The sequence below is a fragment of the Poecile atricapillus genome, chromosome Z (genome assembly GCF_030490865.1).
Source record: "Poecile atricapillus isolate bPoeAtr1 chromosome Z, bPoeAtr1.hap1, whole genome shotgun sequence".
Classification (NCBI taxonomy): Eukaryota; Metazoa; Chordata; class Aves; order Passeriformes; family Paridae; genus Poecile; species Poecile atricapillus.
The window spans coordinates 134739574-134761689 of NC_081289.1; the positions used below are offsets into that span (position 1 = coordinate 134739574).

The 22116-nt window shown below is 37.0% G+C and overlaps 1 protein-coding gene across 1 annotated transcript in view; it reads right to left on the reverse strand.

Annotated features, from left to right (window-relative positions):
• SPEF2 (sperm flagellar 2) overlaps positions 1 to 22116 on the reverse strand; it is a 92271-nt gene that overhangs the window by 66046 nt on the left and 4109 nt on the right. Inside the window, 8 exon segments of the mRNA XM_058825918.1 lie at positions 4020 to 4188; positions 5406 to 5593; positions 6885 to 7073; positions 12264 to 12480; positions 13326 to 13405; positions 14420 to 14554; positions 15696 to 15773; positions 18265 to 18514. Coding sequence (XP_058681901.1) covers positions 4020 to 4188; positions 5406 to 5593; positions 6885 to 7073; positions 12264 to 12480; positions 13326 to 13405; positions 14420 to 14554; positions 15696 to 15773; positions 18265 to 18514 — 1306 coding nt within the window.

The following is a 22116-nucleotide window of genomic DNA, read 5'->3' on the forward strand; positions in this document are numbered from 1 at the left end:
AGACCAGCCTCCTTCCCAGGCTAAACTTTATTCCAAATTCTGTAGCTCCTCCTGCCCAGCAGAGCAGGAGAACAGGAAATGGAGGTTATGGTCAATTCATCATGTTCCTTCTGCTGCTGCTTTCTCCTTGGAGAGTGGAACCTTCACCTGCTCAAGCATGCGGTCCTTCCCACAGGAGCTGGTCTTCCACCAATGTATCCAACCTGAGTCCTTTTCATGGGCTACAGGTCACAAATGGCTCCAGGTGGGTCCCCTCCATGGGGTACAGTCCTTCATGAACAGGCTGTTCCAACATGGGTCCCCCATGGGGTCACAAGTCCTGCCAGCAAACCTCCTCCAGCATGGGCTCCTCGCTCCACGAGCCTCAGGTCCTGCCAGAAGCAGGACAGATCCAGGACAGACTTCCCATTGAGTCACATCACAGCCTCCTTCAGGGCACATCCGTGTACTCCAGTGTGGGGTCCTCCAGGGGCTGCAGATGCATTTCTGCATCACCATGAGCTTCCATGGGTTGCAGGAGAATCTCAACAACAAGGCATGGAGTGTCATTCACCACTGACCTCAGTATCTGTAGAGTTGTTCTCCTCACACCTTCTCTGTCCTCTCTTCTCTGACATCTGTACAAAACCTTTTGTTTCTTCTTAAATATGTTATCAGAGAGGTGTCACTGATGTCCCTTGCTGGCTCAGCTTGGGCCAGTGATGGGTCCATCCTGGAGTCAGTGATGGCACTGACTCAGACATGGGGGAAGCTTCCAGCAGATTCTCAGAGAAGCCATCCCTGCAGCCCTTTGCTACCAGAACTTTGCTGTGCGAATTTAGTTCAGATTCCTATAATCATTTTTTCCATTCCATAAACATGAAAGATAATTTCACCAATATTATAGAATTAATCAGTAGCAGATTTTTGTATTAGAGATCCCCTATCCTAATATTCTGCATTCTAAAATTGGGCAGCATCATAGCCCTGTATCTCTTTTAAATCTCTGAAAATTTCAAGAACAAAGATTTTGAATATATGTATTTGCCTAGCATACATTCAATAGAGGAAAAAAATCAAACCAAAGTAAACAACTCAAACCAATTCAAACATTGTTAAGTGAAGGAAATACCGAGTAGAAACTTCCAGTTCATCTACCTTGAGATCAAGAGAAATTTATCAGTTGTATGATTTACTAGGTTTTACTAGTAAAGATCATTTTACTGACAATCACACTGGAAGAATAAAAGAAAGTAGTTCAAAGACAGGAACACAGAATTGTACTTTTACTGTACCAGTTTTGCATCTTACAGCACTAGTAAAGTCCTGATGTTCCTAAGCTAATGCTGGGAGAAGCCAAAAGATATTTTAGTATGCAGAATAATACTAGTCCTGTATTAACATTTATTTGGTTGTAGGATATTAACAGCTGTTTGGCAAGTATGTAGACTAACAATATTTGAAATTAGGTTCTAGTTTGCCACTTCATTTTGGGTGAACAACAAAGCATTGAAAGCAAAGTCAAATGTTTCAGCAAGGAACATTCCAAGCAGGAAAAAAGGAAGAAAAAACTGGTTCACAATGAGACTAACAAAGCATGGGAAGAGATTTCACAGATTTCTGTGGAATCTCCATCCTCAGAATATTTGAAAGTTGACCAAATGTTGCTAAGCAACCTTACCTGACTCAGAAGTTGGCCCTGCTTTAAGCAAATGAGCTTCAAAAACCTTTAATCCAAACAATTGTGTCATTCTATAAATTAAATATTTCATCACCATCAGCAGAAGTGAACAGTGCTGAAGTTTTAGTTAGGTTTTGAACTCATCTTCTGGATAGAATATGCACCCTCTTCCTCTGAATTTACTGTATGAATCATGTATTGCCATAACATACATTCTACTAGTAGAATGATCAATGTTGACTTTGAACACACGTCTATTAGATAAAAAAACACAACTTAATTATCAGTCTAAAATATATATAACTTAAAATTAGAAGTCATTAATTTTTTTACTGGTAAAAACAAATAAATATTTTTGAGTCGCACCATATCCCCTCTCTATTATCTCCAGAAAATATATTTCTCATGTGTAATTGAAAAGACATCCTAAAACACCCCAAATACTTGCACTATCTGAATAATTTGTATTTAAACATATAGGTAGAGATGGATCAGTTGCTTTAAATTCTATTAGACCTCTAGGAAAAATGAATTCCAAGTGGAATGGGTTCCCCCATTCTTCCATTATCTTGCCCTTTTAACCATAAGATTGCTAGATTGTACCTGTCATGAGGTAAAATAGTTTACCCATCAGAAACAAGTTTTCAGGCATCCAGATGGGAGTTATGTAACTCCTGGTTGAATACTTCTGAATGAAACGAGAAATTATTTGAGCACTATCTAATGTAATGCTTGGTTTTTGGTTATTGTATTAATTCATTAAGTGATTAGATACAACTTATAACATGGTAGTTTCAAAAAATATTGTCAAAATGAAACATAATATGTAATGCACAATGGACTGATGGCATTACATTTTCTTGTATTTTATCAAATATATTTGACACTTTTAGCTGGTATGCCTAAGGTAAGCAAGGTGTTCTTGAGAGATGCCAAACTGCCTGTCCTGGGCTTTTTTCACAAGAATTAGGAAGATCAGCATAAACATCGGCAGAATGGCCTGCCAGCAAATTTGTTATCTAGAAGCAAAACCTTGAAAGAATTAGCTCTTCACTTAGACTTTTAGAAGACATAAGTATAAATTGGTGCCAACAATTTCACATGTCATATGATGACAGTTTTTGATGACTAATGATTCAGAAAGTCATAAGACTAACAACATCTGGGAATAAATTAATTATGAAATAATTCAAAACAGCCTGGCAGGAAGGAAGAGGCTTTAAATGTGTCAATAAATTTTTGTGATATTCAGTGATGTTACGGTTAGAGAAGACTACTGAGACTTCATAATGTAAACAAAAATATGACTGAAAAGCTTAATTTTTCATTAGTGCTCTCCTCTGTTTCCTGCCTGTCTTTTATATCCTCCTTGTTGACCTTGTGTATAGCCCCTTTTTCACCTAAGAAAATAATCACAAAATTCATACGTGAGTTGGTATGGTGTAAATCAGGACCTTATAAAGAGATAAATCAGAAAAGCATATGTTAAAAATGAAGCTACAGTAAACTGAGCTTTCAGGCATTCATTACAGAAACTCTTAATGAACATCTATACTTACTGCACAAGAAATATGTATGAAGTGGCTCAGGATGTGGATAAAAAGCAAATATGTATTGTAGTTATAAATCCCCAACAAGACAAAGACTGGGTATTTGCCATGATTTTGTCACTTTCTACTCACCAGGTTATTTGAAAAGTCTAAACATGTAGCAGGATTTAATGAATATAATCATGAAAAAACTGTACAATACATTTTAACAGGAACACATCAATCCTTAATCTTTCAATTTTGAAATAATATTGATGTATCGAAAAGTTGATGAAGCTAATATACCCTGAAAAGTATTTACTTGTATTCTAACAGAAGATTAAGAAAAATGTCAGCCATTTTTAATAATTTCAAAACATTACTATATTAAAACAAACAGTTCATTCAAATCAATAAATCTTGTTACAGAGCTGTCACTCTAAATTGCAGAAATTAAAAGTTCAGATTTTGTAACATTTCCAGTATTTAATTTTACTGCTTTTACTGGTTACTTTTTCATTTTCCAATCTGGTAATATTAATTATACCATTAAAAACCAATTAGCTGAAAATTCATTGCATTGCAATAAACATGCTGGTCCTACAACTCAAGAAATATAATCAAGATTATATATAAGAATGGAATTGTAACTGCTACTAACATCAAATACAGTTTTCATATAAAACATCAAGCAATTAAAATAAAATGCTTGTCTAAATTTGACACTAGAAACCAGTAATAGAACAAAATGCAAGACCACAACATAAAGTTTATGATTGTGAAAAAGCAAGGTGTATTATCTTCCATTATGCCTTATCAGTTTGGTATACCTTGTATTCACCATAATCTTTTTCATCTAACAGACTCATTTTGTTCAGCTCTACTAGTTGTTCTGGGCTAGGTTCATCTGGCAAAGGTTGAATTGAGGCTTGTTCATATATTGGTTTTCCATTTAGAAAAAGTTCCTTCCAATCCAGCAACAGTTTTAGTGGAACACGGCTGCAGAAAAAAGAAAAAAGGACAAAGAAGAAAAAAACAGAGTTTTAAACCAAACATTAGAGCATAGGATATTTGACAATGTATCCAAATTTATAAGAATCCCAATCATGAAACAAGCATATGCCAAACTAGTTATAGTTTATAATGCACCCTGTAATTATTACAACCTTTTGTGTTTGTTTGCTTTCATGACAGCTGTAGGTACTCATAGGCTTCAATGTTTTCATAGATGTGTCATCACACATTATTTGGCTGGCAGAGCTGTGTAGTAACTATTATGCTATCGCTACTTTTCCCTGCACCAAAATATTCTTTCCTTTTGTGGTGTAAAGCCTCCTCTTGCCAAAAATCTATAGAATATTTTTTCCTTAAAGTCAGAATTATTTCAGAATTATATGAATTAAATGTTTACTTTAGTTAGTAACTTCACTAAACTGTGTGCCTAGGCTGACTATTTTATCACATACTAAATAAGCAAATTTATATAATTTCCATTAAATATAATAATGCGTATTTCATATGGTTACTCTTTTAATATACAATTACATTAAAAAGCAGTAAGATTTTGGCATACCTTCTAATACTGTAAATCTAAGCCCACAGTCAAATCAATGAATACCAACAGAACCATGGCAGTGAAGCCCCACTCCATTTTTAATACACTTCTACAGCACAGGCACTTGGAGATTACTGCCTTTGGAGGACCTTCTCAGAAACCCTGTGCAACTGGGGCATGTCAGAAGAGGGAATCACAGCATGGAGGACTCAGAATAATTTGGGCTCAGTTGCTGTGCTTTGGACAGTCCAGGCAGTTTATACATCTTGGGAAATTCATCCTGTTTGTATTACTCTGAGGAAGCGTTTGCCTAGTGAAGCAAACCAGGATGAGATGAGCACCATTCAGTTTTTAACTTTTAACTACGGAAGTTGTTAATAAGAAAGGAAATCAGCAGTTTCACAAACTGTGGCACCAGTTGATTTTGGTGTCCTAAGAATTCAAGTTAGTTGCGTTTCCAAGAAATCATGCTAATTAGTTTCCCCTGTATTACACACCAGTGAATCCTCACATGAAAATAATGTCACCATTCTCACATACAAGCTAATTGCAGCTGCCATGTAAAATATCTGAGAAACTACATCATTTGCTGTAATGCTTAAACCAGTCTGCATAATGCAGCCTAACAGCTGTTATTTTTACCTAGCAGCTACATACTCACTTGTTCGTCAGTTGACGATATTCTCCTATTTTTGTTGACAAATCAATGATTTGGTCTATCATTTCCCAACATATAGAGTAATGCTTTTTATAGCGTGCCTGAGCTCTTTCAGCAGCAATTTTCATATGGTGTTCTCTTTCTCTGGTTATTTGTTCTTCATTATCAATTGTTTCTTGTTTTGCAAGAGCCTAGAATTGTTTTTAAGGAGTAAATTTAAGACTGCATTGAAAATGAAAGTGCAGAGGTACACAGTGCTGAAAATTAAAATTAACTTGTTTATTTAACTTAAGAAACAAAACCAGCTCAATCCTCACCAGAGCTGCATAGCCAGCAGGCAGACTAATGCATAAACAAATCTAAACATTTTTATTCACCCTATAAATTCCCATTTGTTTGCTTTCTAAAATAGAACAAAATAAAGGAGAAACCTATTACTTCTTTTATGACAAACAGATTAAGACATATTCAGTCCTTGAGGGCAGTGAAATTGCAGCTTTCAGTGTAACAACCTGTTTAGAACATGTTATTTATCTTACTAGATTCTGATCTTCAAATAATTTCATATTATTGATGTTGTTCAATCTTTGAAAGATTTATGGTTATGGCAGAAAATTATCAGTAGTTCCTGCAGTAGTGTGCTCCATCACCACCTCCTGTGGTGGTGGCTGAAAGTATACTTAAAGAGATGATGTAATCAATAGCTATAGCTACTGATTACACAGGACTCCAGCTGTGCTAGAGGACTTGAAATTGCTGATCGTTTTTGACAGGAGAAAAATAAAATTTCTAATACTACATTATGGCCTACTATGAGCATAGTACTTGGCAGTTTTCCACAGAATTGTAAGTCCTTTCAATCAGCTTAAAGCTTCAAAGCAGAAATTAGCACTCATGAGTGAAACTACTCCAGCATTTGTCAAAAACAGACTTTAAAAGATCATATCTAAATGAAATTAGAACATGATTCCTGAATCAGGACCTTAGGCTATTGTCATGTTTCGTCTGTGAGACTGTGCCTTTTAAACTCAGGACAAAGAGATGTTTTCCTACAAAGCTAAAATCAGTATGGAAGAAAAGATCAAAATCAGACTTTCAGATGCTCAGCTTTATCCCTTATTACAGTATCCTGGAATAATAGAATGGTTTGGGTTGGAAGGGACCGTTAAAGGCCACCTAGCTCAAACCCCCTGCCATGGGCAGGCAAACCTTCCGCTAGATCAGGTAGATTACCTGTTCTTTCTCCCTGCAAAATTCCCCTAAACTTTTAGCACAGTACAAAATTCACTCAGTCCCACAGTTACAGTTACATCCTTATTGCTTATAGCTGTGACTTTGAACAAAGATAAAATAAGGTATTTATCACTAAATCATCATGTCCCTAGAAAAGTCCTGAAGTCTAACAGTTGACAGCACAAACTCCATTTTGTAACATGAAGGTATTCTAGCACTCCTGCAGCAATCCAGAGATCAGTCTTTTACCGCTTCTCTGTCAAGAGCTTCCTGGAACTCCTTCTGTCGTCTTTCTTCATATTGCTTTTCCCTGAAAATTCTGTTTTGCCTTAGCACCTCTTTTTCATGCCGAACATGCATGAGTTGAGCAGCAATCCTGCGCTCATTCTGAGATTGCTTCATTAGTCTGTAAATAAGCTGCTCCTCCCGGTAAGCCTTCTAAAAGATAAAAAAATAATAGTACTAAGCACAGTTGATAAACTATTTCCTAGAAAACTCATCAACATCTAATATGACAAATAGGAATGTCATCATATGACAGCATTCACCTGCTCATATGGGACATAAATTCAGAACAACATTCATATCTATTTATTAGTACAATTTTCACAAAAAATATAAGAATTCAAAATATGTCTTAACTGAGATAGCCAGTAAAAATATGTCTGGTCAGACCAACTCCATTTTAATGTGGCTATTTCCTGTGTGCAAAGAAGATGCAGCATATTTCAAATAACAGCTTCTTATCTGAAGATATACCCGTTCCTCAAATAATTAATTTAACCCTGTTATGCATTAGTCCCCATTCTCAGCCATAATCTACAGCATCCTTGAGCAATCTATTTTCTACAGATTTGAAATTTTTTCCTGTTTTGGGGGAATTGGGTAATTATCTTCTCCATTCTTCTCTATTCAGCAGACTGGGACTATGAGGAAGAATTCAGAACAGAGCAAAATACAAGACTTCTGGGTAATAGTTTCAGTGTCCTCATTGGGACATGAATATAATACGCTATGAGGTACTAAAGGAAAATCATTCTGAACCATTGCTTGAGACATGGTCTGTGTGCACAGACACTTTGAAGGCTGTGAATTGTTATTTTTCAAAGTATTCTTGAAAGATAATAGTATCTTCTCACTGCTACACTTCTCCAGACTGTTCTTGGTATCTAAACTAACGCTTAATCTAACCTAAAGTTTTGCCTCACTATCACAGTCCAAAACTCCTTTTGAGTCCTGAACAAAAACATCTATTTGCCTTATAGGTATCATTGGCAAAAAACAATGCTACAGCAGAATTGTAGAGAAAATTTCTGAGTTTCTGAGTATTTGCTTTTGAGGCATCAAAACTGCTACAAAATGTATTCAAATTTAAGGTCATAAATTTGGATCAGATTTGAAGATTTCAAATTAATTTTCCTAAAAACAAAGGCACAAGTAAAGTCAATTAGTAGTAATTTAAATAAACCCAAAAAAACAAACCACACCAAAATAAAGTATCACTTCTATTTTCTTTCAATCTAGATTTTTTTTTCATCAGCTGTCTGTGACAGAGAGGGAAAAACACCATTAGTAACTTTGAAAAGTGAAAAATCCAACTTGATTGCATATATTATTTATAAAAAAATTCTGCAAAGAGGTCTAGATCTGTCCTACACAATGCAACCAGGACACTTGTAATAAAATTCTAATGCCAAGCATGCCTGTTGCAATTGCAATAACAAAAGCAAGAACTTTCTAAATAATTTAGCTATTTAATGTCAATGTTGGGGAGAAGACAGACAAACAAACAAACAAACAAACAAACCTATTTCCATATTTTTTAAGTTCCTTTCCCTTCACAGTTGTTGGGAATAAAGTACATTCCAATTAAATTCTGGAGACTTGAAAATATTAAGCTAATATAAAAATATCTTAACATTTTCCTTATTTTAGCCAAAATGTATGCTTTTCCCTCTGCTTTCCCAGTACTGAGTCTCATGGCATTGCATGACAGTCCTAGTGATAAAGGTGCACTCATCTCAGGCCTTAATGATAGACCAGGATGCTATATTATCTCTCTACAAAGCCTTTCACTAAATGAGGATCTAACTTCAAATGTGTCTTTTTTTGTTCTTTATCTGTAGTGTACTATATTTTTTTGTCTGTGGAGAAAATTATCATCATACCTACATAAAAATATCATCATACCTACAACTGAAATGGAAAACAATGCAGTCATAACAACTTTGTTCTATGTGTCATTTGATACAGCTCAGGTGATAAATTTTTCCAATAGTACTGCCTACTGAAGAGTTAATCTGTTCATTTGCTCTTACCTTCATGAACTCAAGGCAGGAGGTACAGTACCCTTTGCTGCCTCAGTTCTATCCACTGTTTCATGGTACTTACTATTTCAATTAAGATTTCAAGGAAGAGCAAAGGTTGCACAATTTACTTCCTATTGCAAGTAAATATCCTTAATTTTCTTCATTAGTTGTTGCTTGCCCTAAACCACAAATTATTACAGCAGCAATAAACCTTTACCAGTGGAAAATTGATGCTAAAAGCCTTATTTGCAGGGAATTGAAGGAGCCACCCTAACAGAGTGGTCATTTGTCATACTCAAACAATCAATTGAATGGTGTGACTAGTTGTTCCAGTGAGAAATTAAAACACCTTCTCTAGGTGAATTTCATCTTCATAAAGGAAACTGGAAGATGCTCCTTTAGAACACTTCACAGCAGCTAAATCAGATCTTCTAATTTTAAAAGGGTAGAGAACTTCAATATTCTAAGTGATCAAATACTTTGGCATGCTCACTAGGCCTAAAAAGAGCCAACAGGAAATTCTTGAGGAACATGAAAACTGGAAAAGGTAATTAACTCAAAAATACATAACAGATAAATAAAGATTCAGAACACCAAACTCCAAACTCAAAGTTTCAAAAATGATCCTGATTGGATGGGGAGTGCAGCATTAGTAGCTCTCTTTCATATAAAAGGAATGCACAAAGTACTCAAGCCAAAGGCTGGCAAGTTTTGAAACCTCTGAACATACAAGGACACAAAACAAAAATTGTAGAAAAAGTTTTCAACCTAACATTTTTCATCAACATCTTCACAGAGAACTGTCAAGTGTTTGAAGAAGTCACCACAAGTGGGACAACTCAGTAATACTTTGAAAAATTAAGAAGGCATAATAGAAACTTTTTTCGGTTTACCTACTTAAGACAACAGTGGCATCCAGTGGCCAAACATTAATGTGTTTATGTTTTGTGTTGTTCATATAGTTACCATATCATGTTCTATTTTTCTATTTCTGAGTTTGATTTACATACAAGTGAGACAATTCTGTACTGTTGTGTGGTTGTAAATTTTATGACCAAAACTTAGAGCTTAGCATACATAAATCTATTTGATCGACAAGCAATAAGCTAGCAATTTGTTTCTCCTCCCCTTTTCACATTCTCAATTTACTGCTGATAATAAATTATGTCTGATGACTTTTTAACTCAGAGACATAAAATCTGAACACAGCATTAAAAATAACAGGTACAAATCACCAATAATTTGTTGAAATGGTGGAGATAAAGGTTCAGTTGGGATGGAGCTATAGAACTGTCAAATACTTTCAACACCTGCCTATGAAAATCTGACTGGCATCATGCTGTGCTCCACCTAGAGTACTATCATGTAATTGTAAAGTATTTTCTCTCACAGGCTCCAGCTTCTAGTGTGCCAAAAAATGAAAAATAAAAAAATATTTTAACAAGATTCTTTCAATAAACTTTTATAAATATGGTTATGAAACACATTACAGCACTCAGAAGGGATGAAATTCCTTTCACTCTAAATGATCCCATGCTGTGCTCAAGATTTATGCAATGGAGGTAAAACTCAGACCTGAATGCATATAAACACTGCAATTTCAGTCACCAAACCCTTTCTGGTTCAATATTAAATAGAGGGAAAAAGCAATCTTGAACTGTTTTCTATATTCATTCATTTTTCAAAGAAAATACCTCAGTTTGCCTCCAACTTCTCTTAAGTCAAGTAACACCTAATCTTTGAAATCTCACAAAGTTCCAACAAAACAGTTTTTCCTCTGCTAATATAGAACCAAATTACCACTAAATAGATTGTCTGCATGGTCAAATTACTGTTTCAGTCAAATGCTTATTTGTCTTTTCTTCTAGTCCCTGCAATCTGTGATTTCAATTGTTCGTATAGCAAGGCTGATTTTAATTCCTGGGAAGCTAGAAATACTATTGCTAGCTTTCACTTGATTTGGAGCCTCTCTGGAGCCCGTCTGAGCTGCTGTATCCACCAAGTGCTCCAGAGACTGGTAGCTATGGCTTTTGGAATTAATGGTCCACACTGCTGGGGCTGCAAGAGCTGAGAGTGCTTAAAAAGCAAGTTTTGGGATTGCAGTGATTTCAGGTAAGTGGGCTGCAAAACCTCTTCACAGCCAGTGCATATGAACATGATATAAATCTCTTTGAATAAGAACCCAGAGACAGGACATATGGAGAGATGGACTCCTGGTCTAAGCCACTACAGGTATTTTTCAAGAATATAGGTTCTGAGATAGACATTGAAAAGCATCTAAGGTCTAGATGTTTATCTCAACAAATGAAACCTTTTCTTAACATTTCCAAAGAATCTCCAGATATTAGGTGCCAAGGCTTAAAAATATATACATGTACAATATCTCATATTTTCAGAGATGCTACACATTTGAAATGCTATATGAAATATTATTATTACTAGTACTATTATTATTATAATACTAGTATTAATAGTATTAGCAGTAGAGACAGACTCAGCTATATATGTTGAAGACATATGACCTAAACTAAGGATTCACAGGGAAATATTGAAATGAAAAATAACCAGAAATAAAAAAAAAACAAACCAGTAAGTTACAAGGCTGTGCTTTGATAGAATCATTATGAAAGAAACAATCTGTGAAATTAGAAAAAATTGCTTTTTAAAGGAGGAATATATGAATAAGAATCTTAAAAGCCTTGTGCTTTATGGGATAGGAGTCAAATGTAATAATCTGCAACATTCATTTTTAGAAACAACACAGACATTCTCCAGAGAAATATCTTCTATTTCATAACACATCAAATACCAAGTCTCTAACCTGCAAATAAAATTTTGATTCTTTCTATTACCCAGCACAACCATTTCAGAATTCACCAGTCCAGATCAAAACCTTCAAATGACACACCGGTAAATACAGATTTTCAAACAAGGAATGCCATGTTTTGTTGTTTTTAAATAAGAATCTTCTTTAGAACAAGTATACATTTTGATACCATAGGATATTCAGCTTTTAGGGGAAGGAGGCAGGGAATAGAAGGTAGGTCTGCAATGGATTTTTAATAATCTTTGTTCTGCTGCATTAATTTTATCCTTTTAAGTTTCTAAGTACGGTGCATGACATAAGGGTGGTGGAAAAAGCTTCCATACTTTTCAAGGGTTGATATAAAATATATTCAGACATAAGTGTGCATCAGTCCCTTTATCCCCTTCAAATTTTATTCAGCCTTCCAGAAGTACTCATTTCATATTTGTAAGTACATTTTAGATTACTAATTATATACATATGGACTATGATTTTCAGCATACAATTTCCCACCTCTTGAGCCTCGTGTGCTGCTAACTGATCCATTAGCATTTTTCGTCGTCTCTTTGCTCGTTGTTCTCTAGAGAATTTATCTTCCTCTACACGTTTATGAATTTTCCTTATATATTCATCATCTGAATAAATATTTAACAGCTCAGTTTTTGTCTCTGGTATGGTTTCTAGACTTGTTTCTGGAAACTTCTCTGTTTGTAATAATTCTTGCATATCACTGATTAAAAAAAATAGGAATTACCATTAATTAATTAATATATTTTATCTCAACTAAGGGTCTTTTCATACCGATGCCTGTATAGTTATGTGCAAGTCTAACATGTAGAACCTCACTCTATGGGCTCTGTGGCTACATCTTGATGCTCTTCTGTCCCACAATGTCCACTAGGTCCAGAGGAAGGTTCCAGCACTGACTTGAGCCATCTAATCATTAGTTTGTCAATATAAAGCCAAATCCCACAGAAACAGGAAAGTAGGATGGCTATAATGTCAAAGTTGGGTTACTCATCATATAGCCATGCATTCTGTTTCGCAGTTACTAATCACAGGTTTACACACAGAAATATCCACAGGAGTATGCATGAGAGTCACATCTCCTCAGTAGGGTAAGTGTATCACTGAGGTGACAGAATGAAAATTACTAACAATTATTCACAAATAAATCAATATGCAGATAAGTTTCAGGATAAAAGTTACTCCCTTTCCCTTTGAAATGTGTTATTGTGTATGCACATTCACAAGCATTCCTATCCTGCTGCAAGGCTAACTGGCCTTACAGACTAAAATTAACGAAGAAAAGATGCATTTTGAGCCTTTTCTTACAGTATGTGTGGCAAAAAGTAGTGAAGAAATCTTGAGCTGTCCCTACTACAACCAAAGGTAAAGCTGTAGTAAAGCTGTCCCTACTGCAACTCTCTGAAATCAGTGCTAGTGTGACATTCACTCAAAGGATAATCACAGTTCAAACTAAATGAGACATTCTTTCTTCAAGTAGCTGCCTACATAGCAGACACCTGAGGTAGAATCCTGCCAGTTCTTAACAATTTAACATCCAAATGTTACCTGTCAGTCACATGGCTGTGGACTGCAGAGGCATTTCCTTTCAAAGACTTCTCAAACTTTTCTATCTCCTCGTATACAGTCTGAAGAAGTAACACAGAATTTTATGTTTCCTTTCTCTTCACAAAGCAACATAAAGAAGGTTCAACAGAGCAAGTACTAGGGGATTACTTTTATGTCATGTTAACCAAAAATAAAGGCAAGATGATTTCCATCTTACACCTTTCACTTCCTTGCCCTCTTCCCCTTTCCTAGCTACACCTACTTCCAGCAGCCAGAAAATCCTAGAATTTTGCAGCTGTTCTTTCTGCAAGGTAAATATGATTTTGCATTGAGCTCTAGCTGAGGATATAATTCTCACCATATGGGGATTTGAAACAAGATATTCTGGAATATGATCAGCTTTAGATTTAATAGCTTGTAATAGCTAGCTCTGACAGTTAATCAAGTAACTATCTTACTATATGCTAATAAATTCTAGATTTAAATACATCTGTTGCTGTTGCCCAGTTGCAAAAAGTGGTAATAGTTGCACCCATGATGACAACACAATCTATGAACTTGAATTACAATCCAAGAATTTTTTGGTACTACAAATGCAAATTTTTTAAAAATTGCTGCATCTCTTGATTTGAGTTAAGCTTATTGTCAATTTCAGCTGTTATTACCATTTAATAAGAAGACAGTTTCATAATGTGTTACAGAACAGTTCAAACATTATGGTGCAAAATGTTATAATGCACAAATAAAAAAAGGAACATTAATGCTTTTATTTAATAATTTTATTTAATAAAATTTTATTTACTTAATTTTATTCTTTCTAGTAGACTCATAGCTACTCTCAGCAATGAAATTACTACCTATATATGGTATTTATTCCATATGAAATTCCTCTTAAATCAAAACAATTATATTTTAAAAAATGCAAAATTATAATCATACAAATATTCAGCCCAACTTTCATTTTTTGAATTTATATCATTTTGACAGCAGCTTTTGGATGGTGCAAGTACACTATTTATAACCACAAATGATCCCAGAAATCATGGGATTTGAGTTAATGTAATTAGGATTAAAACAATATAGATGATAATTACCTCTGCTTCCCTTTTCTTCTTTAAGAATCTTTTGGCTTCAAAAGATTTTATGGTGGGTCTTGATGGTTGTTTTTGAGTCTGTATAACAGCTGTTTGAATCCTGGCCATTTCATTTTGTCTCCTTCCTATGTAATGCTGATATGAAGCAAATATAATTAAGCTGAAAATCATCTTCCCAGAAGAAACTAGAAGAGATTATCAGGCTCCAGACTCGAGCAGATGAGCAGCGCTTTATAGGCTTTTAAGGGCTTTCATTGAATTCTAGGTCTAGTATGGTACCTGTTTCAGGCCTGAATATAGCACAGAAACTAGGAATACCAGTTTCCTGGTACAGAAACTGAGACTACCATTAGGTAACACATTAGGTAACACCAGCACAGATGATCAAGAAGTAACAAACATATAAATTACACTCATTTAAAGTGCCCCAGACACACTGGCAGGTAAAGGTGGAATAAAGAAGAAAAACAGTTTTTATAAAAAGAAGTCAAAGATAGTAAAAAATATATAATACATCAAAAAATATATATATTCCAAAATATTCTTTTAAAATGCTATTTTGAGTATTTTGTTTATTGCTTGCATTTTCTTTTCTAGATACATGAAGGGACCTTTTTTCTTTCTTGTTCATGTAGTAGCAATGGAAAAGATAAATAACCACAGCAAGACATATTCCCTTCATTACCCACATAAAATGCATGCCGAATTATTCAAGGCATTTGTCAGTGTGGTTCAACACCCTGATACATGACCATTTCCTCTACAGAAACTATAAACTTTGCTTTGGATGAGTGTTCCCATGTCTAAAGAAGTTTGTTCCTCCTTTTTTATTTCATCAGAATAGCTACACAGAAGTACAAGATGTTCTGAGGCCATACCCACTATATATGCCCTTCTCCTGTCATTTTCCTGCTTTTGTAAAAGGCTTCGTCTTTTCTTCACAAAAGAACAATGACACAGAACTCTTTTACAAGGACATCTCAAATGCATGTAAGTTGTGATATGTACACTTTGTCTTCAAATTTATAAATATTTTCCATGCTTTACAACACGCAAATACTTTCAAACTTAATATGAAGTGATTTTTAAATAGGAACATTTTTAAGGTCTCATAAGAGTGCATTGGCTTTGTTTCTACACACACCACTTTTCTTTGTGCTTCTATAAATGTGAGTGTCTAGCACAGAATCAGGAAGCCTTCACACTGGCTTTAACTCATTAAGCACATAACCTTCAGAAAATACTTCTTCAGAAGTCTATAAAAATAAGTAGTCACTTTTTCAGTGTCTTGGGCTCTTCGCTGTTATTGGAAGCTCTGAGCTCTCACCTGCTCTGCAACATGAACATGAGCTCTCTTATCGTCTTGGATTTTGTTTCATTCATGTGGCACCACAGTTTTCAAATGTTAAATATCCAGCAATGAAGAGTCAGAAACAGCAATAAACATATTAAAAGAGAGACCACTCAAACTGTGTTTTTCTGTGTTAATGTACACAGAAAACCCTATAAAAATGCTTAAACTGAATATCAGGAATAGCTTCATAGAAAAGAATGTAGATATTTTAACTTCAATGACGTCAAACTTCGTTTAGCTGGCGGAAAAGGACACCTCATTTCTCTGTACTGCTTCCTCTGGAGGGGAAGTGCAGAGGGAGGTGCTGTGCTCTTGTGCCTGGTATACAGTGAGAGGACATGTGGAATAGAATCATAGAATGGTTTGGGTTGGAAGAGACTTTAAAGATCACCTAGTTCCAAGCCTCCTGCTCTGGACAGGGACAGCTTCAACTAAACCAGGTTATTTGAAAGTCCCATCCAGCCTGACCTTTAACATTTCCAGGGAGGGGATCTTCTAAAAGCTTACCATTTAGAAGCTCTTCCTGTTATTTTTTGTGTCACTTGGCAAGTTCAGTTCTAGCTTTGCCATGACGTCCACCCCTACAACCATACTTCATCTCTATACTCTTACCAGTTCACTGCCCCAGCTTCAGCAACCTGTGTTTGTTTTCCCAGCAGTTCCCTAAGTCAGCCATGCCAGTCTCTTGTCTTCCTTGACTGATTTCTTGCTCCTGAGAATTGATAGCTCTTGCTTATTATGGAAGAATTCCTTAAACATCTGCCACCTCTGTTCTCCTCCCTTGTCCCTGAGGGCAGCCTCCCAGGTGATCTACTCCCTAAAGAGCTGGAAGTCTGCTTTCCTGAAGTTCAGGGATCTGCCTTCACTCCTTCCCTGATACCTCAGGACTAAAATGCCACCAACCCATGGTCACTGCAGCCCTGGCTGCCTCCAGCCTTGATGTCTCCAATTATCTTGTTTGCATTGGTGACCATCAGATCCAGTATCACATTCCCTCTGGTAGGACTGTCAATTACCTGGCTCAAGAAGTTATCCTCCAGCCCAGGAGTTTCCTGGATTGCCTACAGCTCCCTGTGCTACTTTCCCAGCAGATATTGGAGAGGTTGAAGAGCCCCAGCAGGACAAGAGCCTGTGAACACAATGCCTCCTGTAGCTGGAGCAAGACTTTGCAAATAGGCTCAACTTAGGAAGATTGTAGTAAACACCAGCCACAGGGTTCCATATTTTGCTTCGGTCTCTGATTCTTATCCAGAGGCTTTCAGCCTGCTATATCTATTGCTCAGAGACAATTTTTCACACTCAATCCACCTCTTGATATAGAGGGCAAACCCCCAACCTCTTGTTCCCCTCCTGTCCTTTCCTAACAGCCCATAGCCATCCATAGTCGCATTTCAGTCAGGATTTGTCCCATGCTGCACTAGGGGAGGTAAAGAAGCATTTCTTTACTGAAAGTCTCCAGCTTTGTAGATATTCAAAACCTCGCTGAACAAGGTCCTGAGGAACTTGCTACAGCTGGCTTTGCTTGGAGCAAGGCATATAAACTAAGTGAGTTCCAGAGGCTCTTTCCAGCCTCAACTATGCCATGGTTCAAATGTCATTCTGAACTTTTCTAAAGATGGGGCCTACTCTCAGTTGCTCAGTTTCCTTAAGCTATCCCTCTACAAGTGAAGGGATATATTGACTTTTTGTTACAATCTTTGCACATGTTGGTAAACTTTCTGCTTGTAGGCTATTTTTCAGAAATAGCACCAGAAAATAAAAAAAAGAAAAAAAAAAGAAAAAAAAAAGTGAAATTTCTCCCAGCTGAATTTAATTCATGATATATACCTTCTTAAAAACTCCTCATCCTGATAACAAATAATGGTCTGGACATACTGAATATTACTACTGAAAACAAGAAGGAAGTTTTAACAGAACCTATCATATCAACACTGACTTCCTCTTAGATGTTCTCTTTTCCCTTTGTTTTTCTATCTTTGTATTTCTCAGGATATGGTTATTGCAGAATTGAATGCAGTATAAATACATGGAGAGACATGCAACAGAATGAACCAAACCTCTGTAGCACAGAGCTAGGCATAGTTATAAATAGGTTTCCTGGAGGGAAATTAGTCTGACTTGATACCTAGACCGCAATGCAGTCTTCAATCTGTACTCATCTAAGGAGTGAAAAGGCAGCTGCTAAACAACTACTAGCTTTTGTTGTAATAATATTTTAAGTCTGGAGAAAGCTTGAAAACAGAGCAGATAACACAGAATGAACCAAAACAAAGAAACACAGAACACAGAAGATCAATATCCAGTTGAGTTCCTGATAAGTTGTGCAAACCCACTGTATAAAACAGCAAAGAACTGTTTCTTTTCCTTATAAGTACTAGGTTTTGAATAGTATATTTACAAAGTAGAGAGGGAAAGCACACAATATGAGTGAATGGTACATTTAAATATGCTACCTTTTTTGTATTTATACAAAACAGACATAGTTAGTTACCTCTCGATTTCCACTTTGAGTAGACTTAAGCTTTGCAGTTGCTGCAGGTCTGATTGCTTCCACTGCAACTCCAGTGAGCTTTGCCTTCCTCTTTTTTTCCAAAGCAATATACAATTCATATAAAAGATGTTTTGCAGCCCCATGCTGTCTTGTCATGATGTCTTGGGCCATATTCTCATTAAACTGCACACCAAGCAGGTAAAGGGTGGGTTTCAGGCGAGAAAAATTGTTAATTTTTGCATCTGCATCTCTATAAAAACAACAATAAAAAAACACAGAACATAAAGTTATTCTCAATTCCAACATGAAGCATGGTCATGACACTTACCTCATTCCAAGACAGGAGGAGAAAAAAACCAACTACAAGTATAGAGTTCCTTCCTTAAATAATGTGATACACACATTGGCTTAAGTTTTATACTGCTGTACAGGTAACTGTACAGCATTGATTACTACACATAACTTTTTGAAATGAGAAAGACCACACTGGATTATATAAATTCTGATACAAGTGCACACAAAGTGCATCTAATAGCAAAAGCTAATCTGCAATTGCAGTTTACGGTATACCATCCACCAAACACACAAGGATTTTAAACAAAATTTCTATATTAACTGTATCAATCACTCCAACTCTCACCACTTAAAACATAATAAATGACAAAAAAAAAGGTCTGTTTATCTATTAACCCTTACAACACTTCAACATATTTTTTCTCCAAGAAAAATAAATGGACACACAGGTTAAAGCGGTTAAAGCAGTGTTGAAAACAAGTCTATGTTCTAAATGAGCAGTTTACATTCAAAACTAAAATAGTGGCTTGCAGGCTAATATTTCTCTTGATATGTAGGTTCTCATGAAGAAACACTCAAGATCAACAAATATACAGGGCAAAAACAAATAAAAATAAATTACCAGTTTATAACAATCAGCACATCAAATTTCATCAGACATATTCACAACTTCAGTCTGAGTCCAAAGATCATTGCTTTAGTTCACAACAGTTCCTTCACAAGACCAACAAGCTTTTGAGGTCAGCCAAGATGAAGCATAATTCTACAGAAATGCCTGATTTTAACTGAAGACCTTCTGGTAACACAGTATTCATCTTATTTCTAGATTAAACTTTCCAGGAGCACATTATTCTCACTGTAATAGCCCATACTTTATTTCTTACACACTTACACTGAACTGAAGCTTAAAATGCTTATTGAGCATTGAGCTTATTACAAAATTATTATTGAGCATTTTTCTGATTCAAGGTTAAGATGAGACCTCTTGCCAGAAATCATCTACATGCATTGAGAAGCTCTTAACTTTTTATTCTGTGAGGCTGACTAGCTTGTATTTCTCTACTCCTCCCTCTTTGTACTTGAAGAGAAGAGCAGCAGCTGCAGTCTCCTGATCCCAGGGATTTCTCTGACCACCACAAACTTTTAAAGAGTGGCCCACCAATGGTATCGGCCAGGTCACACAGCCTAGGTGAGTACGTGCGATCAGGTCTCATGAACTTGCACATTTCCAATTCATTTAAATGCTCCTTAAACTGTTCCTTCTCCATAGGTAAATCTTGCTGCAGACTTTCCTGTATGTCTCAGGGCCTTGAGATACCTTAGTCTTTTTCATGTCCCAGCAGGTCCACATTTTCCCCAGCCTTCCTTTTGATGTGGAAATACCTGTAAAAGCCCTTCTTGTTGCTCTTCTGCCTAGACATAAGACAAGACCCTTATTTACATGAGGGCAATCATGTATAATACATACAAATTTCATATTGAAATAAATTGCCTGGAGATGTAGTGTAGTCTCCATCTTTGGATGTTTTCCAGATCACACAGGGTGAACAACTGGTGCAGACCTTCCTGTTAGTTTCAGGCACTTGGGATTTCTGAGTGTTTTATTTAGTAGGCTATGATAGAGAAGGCATCAAGCACCTCAGCATGGCAGATACTCATTTGAGAATCTGAGAGGGAGACCGATGAACAGCCATACTCGGCCATGTCTTTGATGCAGGAAGACCACTCAGAATGGCCACGACAGAAGCAGATCCTGGATCTTCCCTACTCTCTCACACAGAGGGCAGCTCCTCTAAGTCCCCACCTTCCCAGCCCGTCCATTGTAAAGAGCCTATATCAAGCCATGGCAGCACACTAGCCCTGGGAGCTACTCCACTGCCCCTCTGTGATTATGCAGCTACAATAATTACGCAGCAACTGCTCACAGGCCTCTAATTGCATCTATTTGATCCCATGCTGCATGCATTACTATATAGGCACTTCAGAGAAGCAGTCAGTTGTGTGATTTTAAAAAATTTAGAGTAATTTAGAAAAGGTGTGAATACTTCTCCCAAAATACTTTCTTCTTAGCACTTCCTTAATTGCATGCATACATTTGGGGTGGGCAGACTTCTGCAGTGTCTTGCTGTTCTTATTCATATGACCCTCCTCTTGCTTGCCAGTCTAGGCCATCACTTCCTCTCTTGTTTGAGACTAAACTTCTCCATCAATACTCATTCCTAGTTTAAAGCTATCCTCACCAGTTTTGCCAGGCTGTTAGCAATGATTTCCTCACCCAACTTAGACAGATAGATCCCCTCTGTTCCTAGCAGTCTTCCCTCTCAAAAGAGGATCTGTGACTTCGAAAAGCAAATCCCTGTGGCTGACAGCAGCTGCACAACCACCTGTTGACCTGCAGAACCTATCCACTCCTCATCAAACCCATCCACCAGCAGAAGCGAGGAAAGTAAATACTTGGACCCCTCACGCTTTTGGCTCCAGGTCTCTAGCAGTATCCTTGGTGTCCACAGAGACAAAAATAGCAGGGATATTAGTACAGGGGCTGGACAAGCCCTGGACTCAACCTCCAGCATGCAGCAAACCTCCCTGGCTAGTGTGTGAGGTCAGCTGATGGCTGTTCCGTCTCCTGCAGGATAAATTCTCCCACTGCTATCCCTAGCTGTTCCTCCTGGTGCTCTGGGGTGGTTTACACTTCACCTGCTCAGAAGTTTTCCTACACAGTGCCACGACACTCACTTGCTACCACCACAATGAACCTGTTCTGCAGCTGTGGTTCAGCAGGAGGGGCAGACACCTTCCTTTTCCTCACAGAAGTCACCAGCTGCCAATCACCTCCTTTTCCTATCTCAACATTTCTGCCTGCCCCTTCCTCAGCACAGCTGTGGGTCCAGGTTCCTGTATCTGCAGTGTGTCAGAGGAGGTCTAATGTACAGACATCATTCTGCAGCAGCTTGACTTGATAACACCGCTCCTCCATGAGCACACACCTTCACAGGCAAAGCTACCACCTTCCCCCTGATAAAGATACTCCAATCAGTCTGAGACAGGGAGAATTGACTCACTGGAGAGAAATTCAGGCTGAGGCCTCTGATACTCTCGGCTGTTGCTCCAGTGGATACTGGGCATCGTGCCCTGTCATGCATCCCCATCTTTGCTGAGCACATATAAACTGTCTCATCACAGTTTCCAATCACTTCTTGCACCTACTGAAGTATGTCTTCACTAAATGCACCTCTCCAATCACCTGCAGACAAGAGCTCAAAGCACCCTTCTTTTGGGAAGAATTGAGAATACTTGTTAGAAGGTGCTAGAGCTTACTAGAAATAAATCCTTCTGAAGCCATTTTCCCCAGCAACAGCAGGCACTCTAAGAATTACCTGGGTTTTCCAATGATCCCAGAAACACCTAAAAGGTCTAGAAGTCCTAGAAACAGAGCTCAAAAACTGCTGTGCAAAACTGCTTTTTGTTGGCTGCCTTTATTTGCTATGCTCAACCTGCTCTCCTACAATTTGGTGGGACTTGAGATAGGAAAGGGTGTGAATACATTAGAAGTTCAAA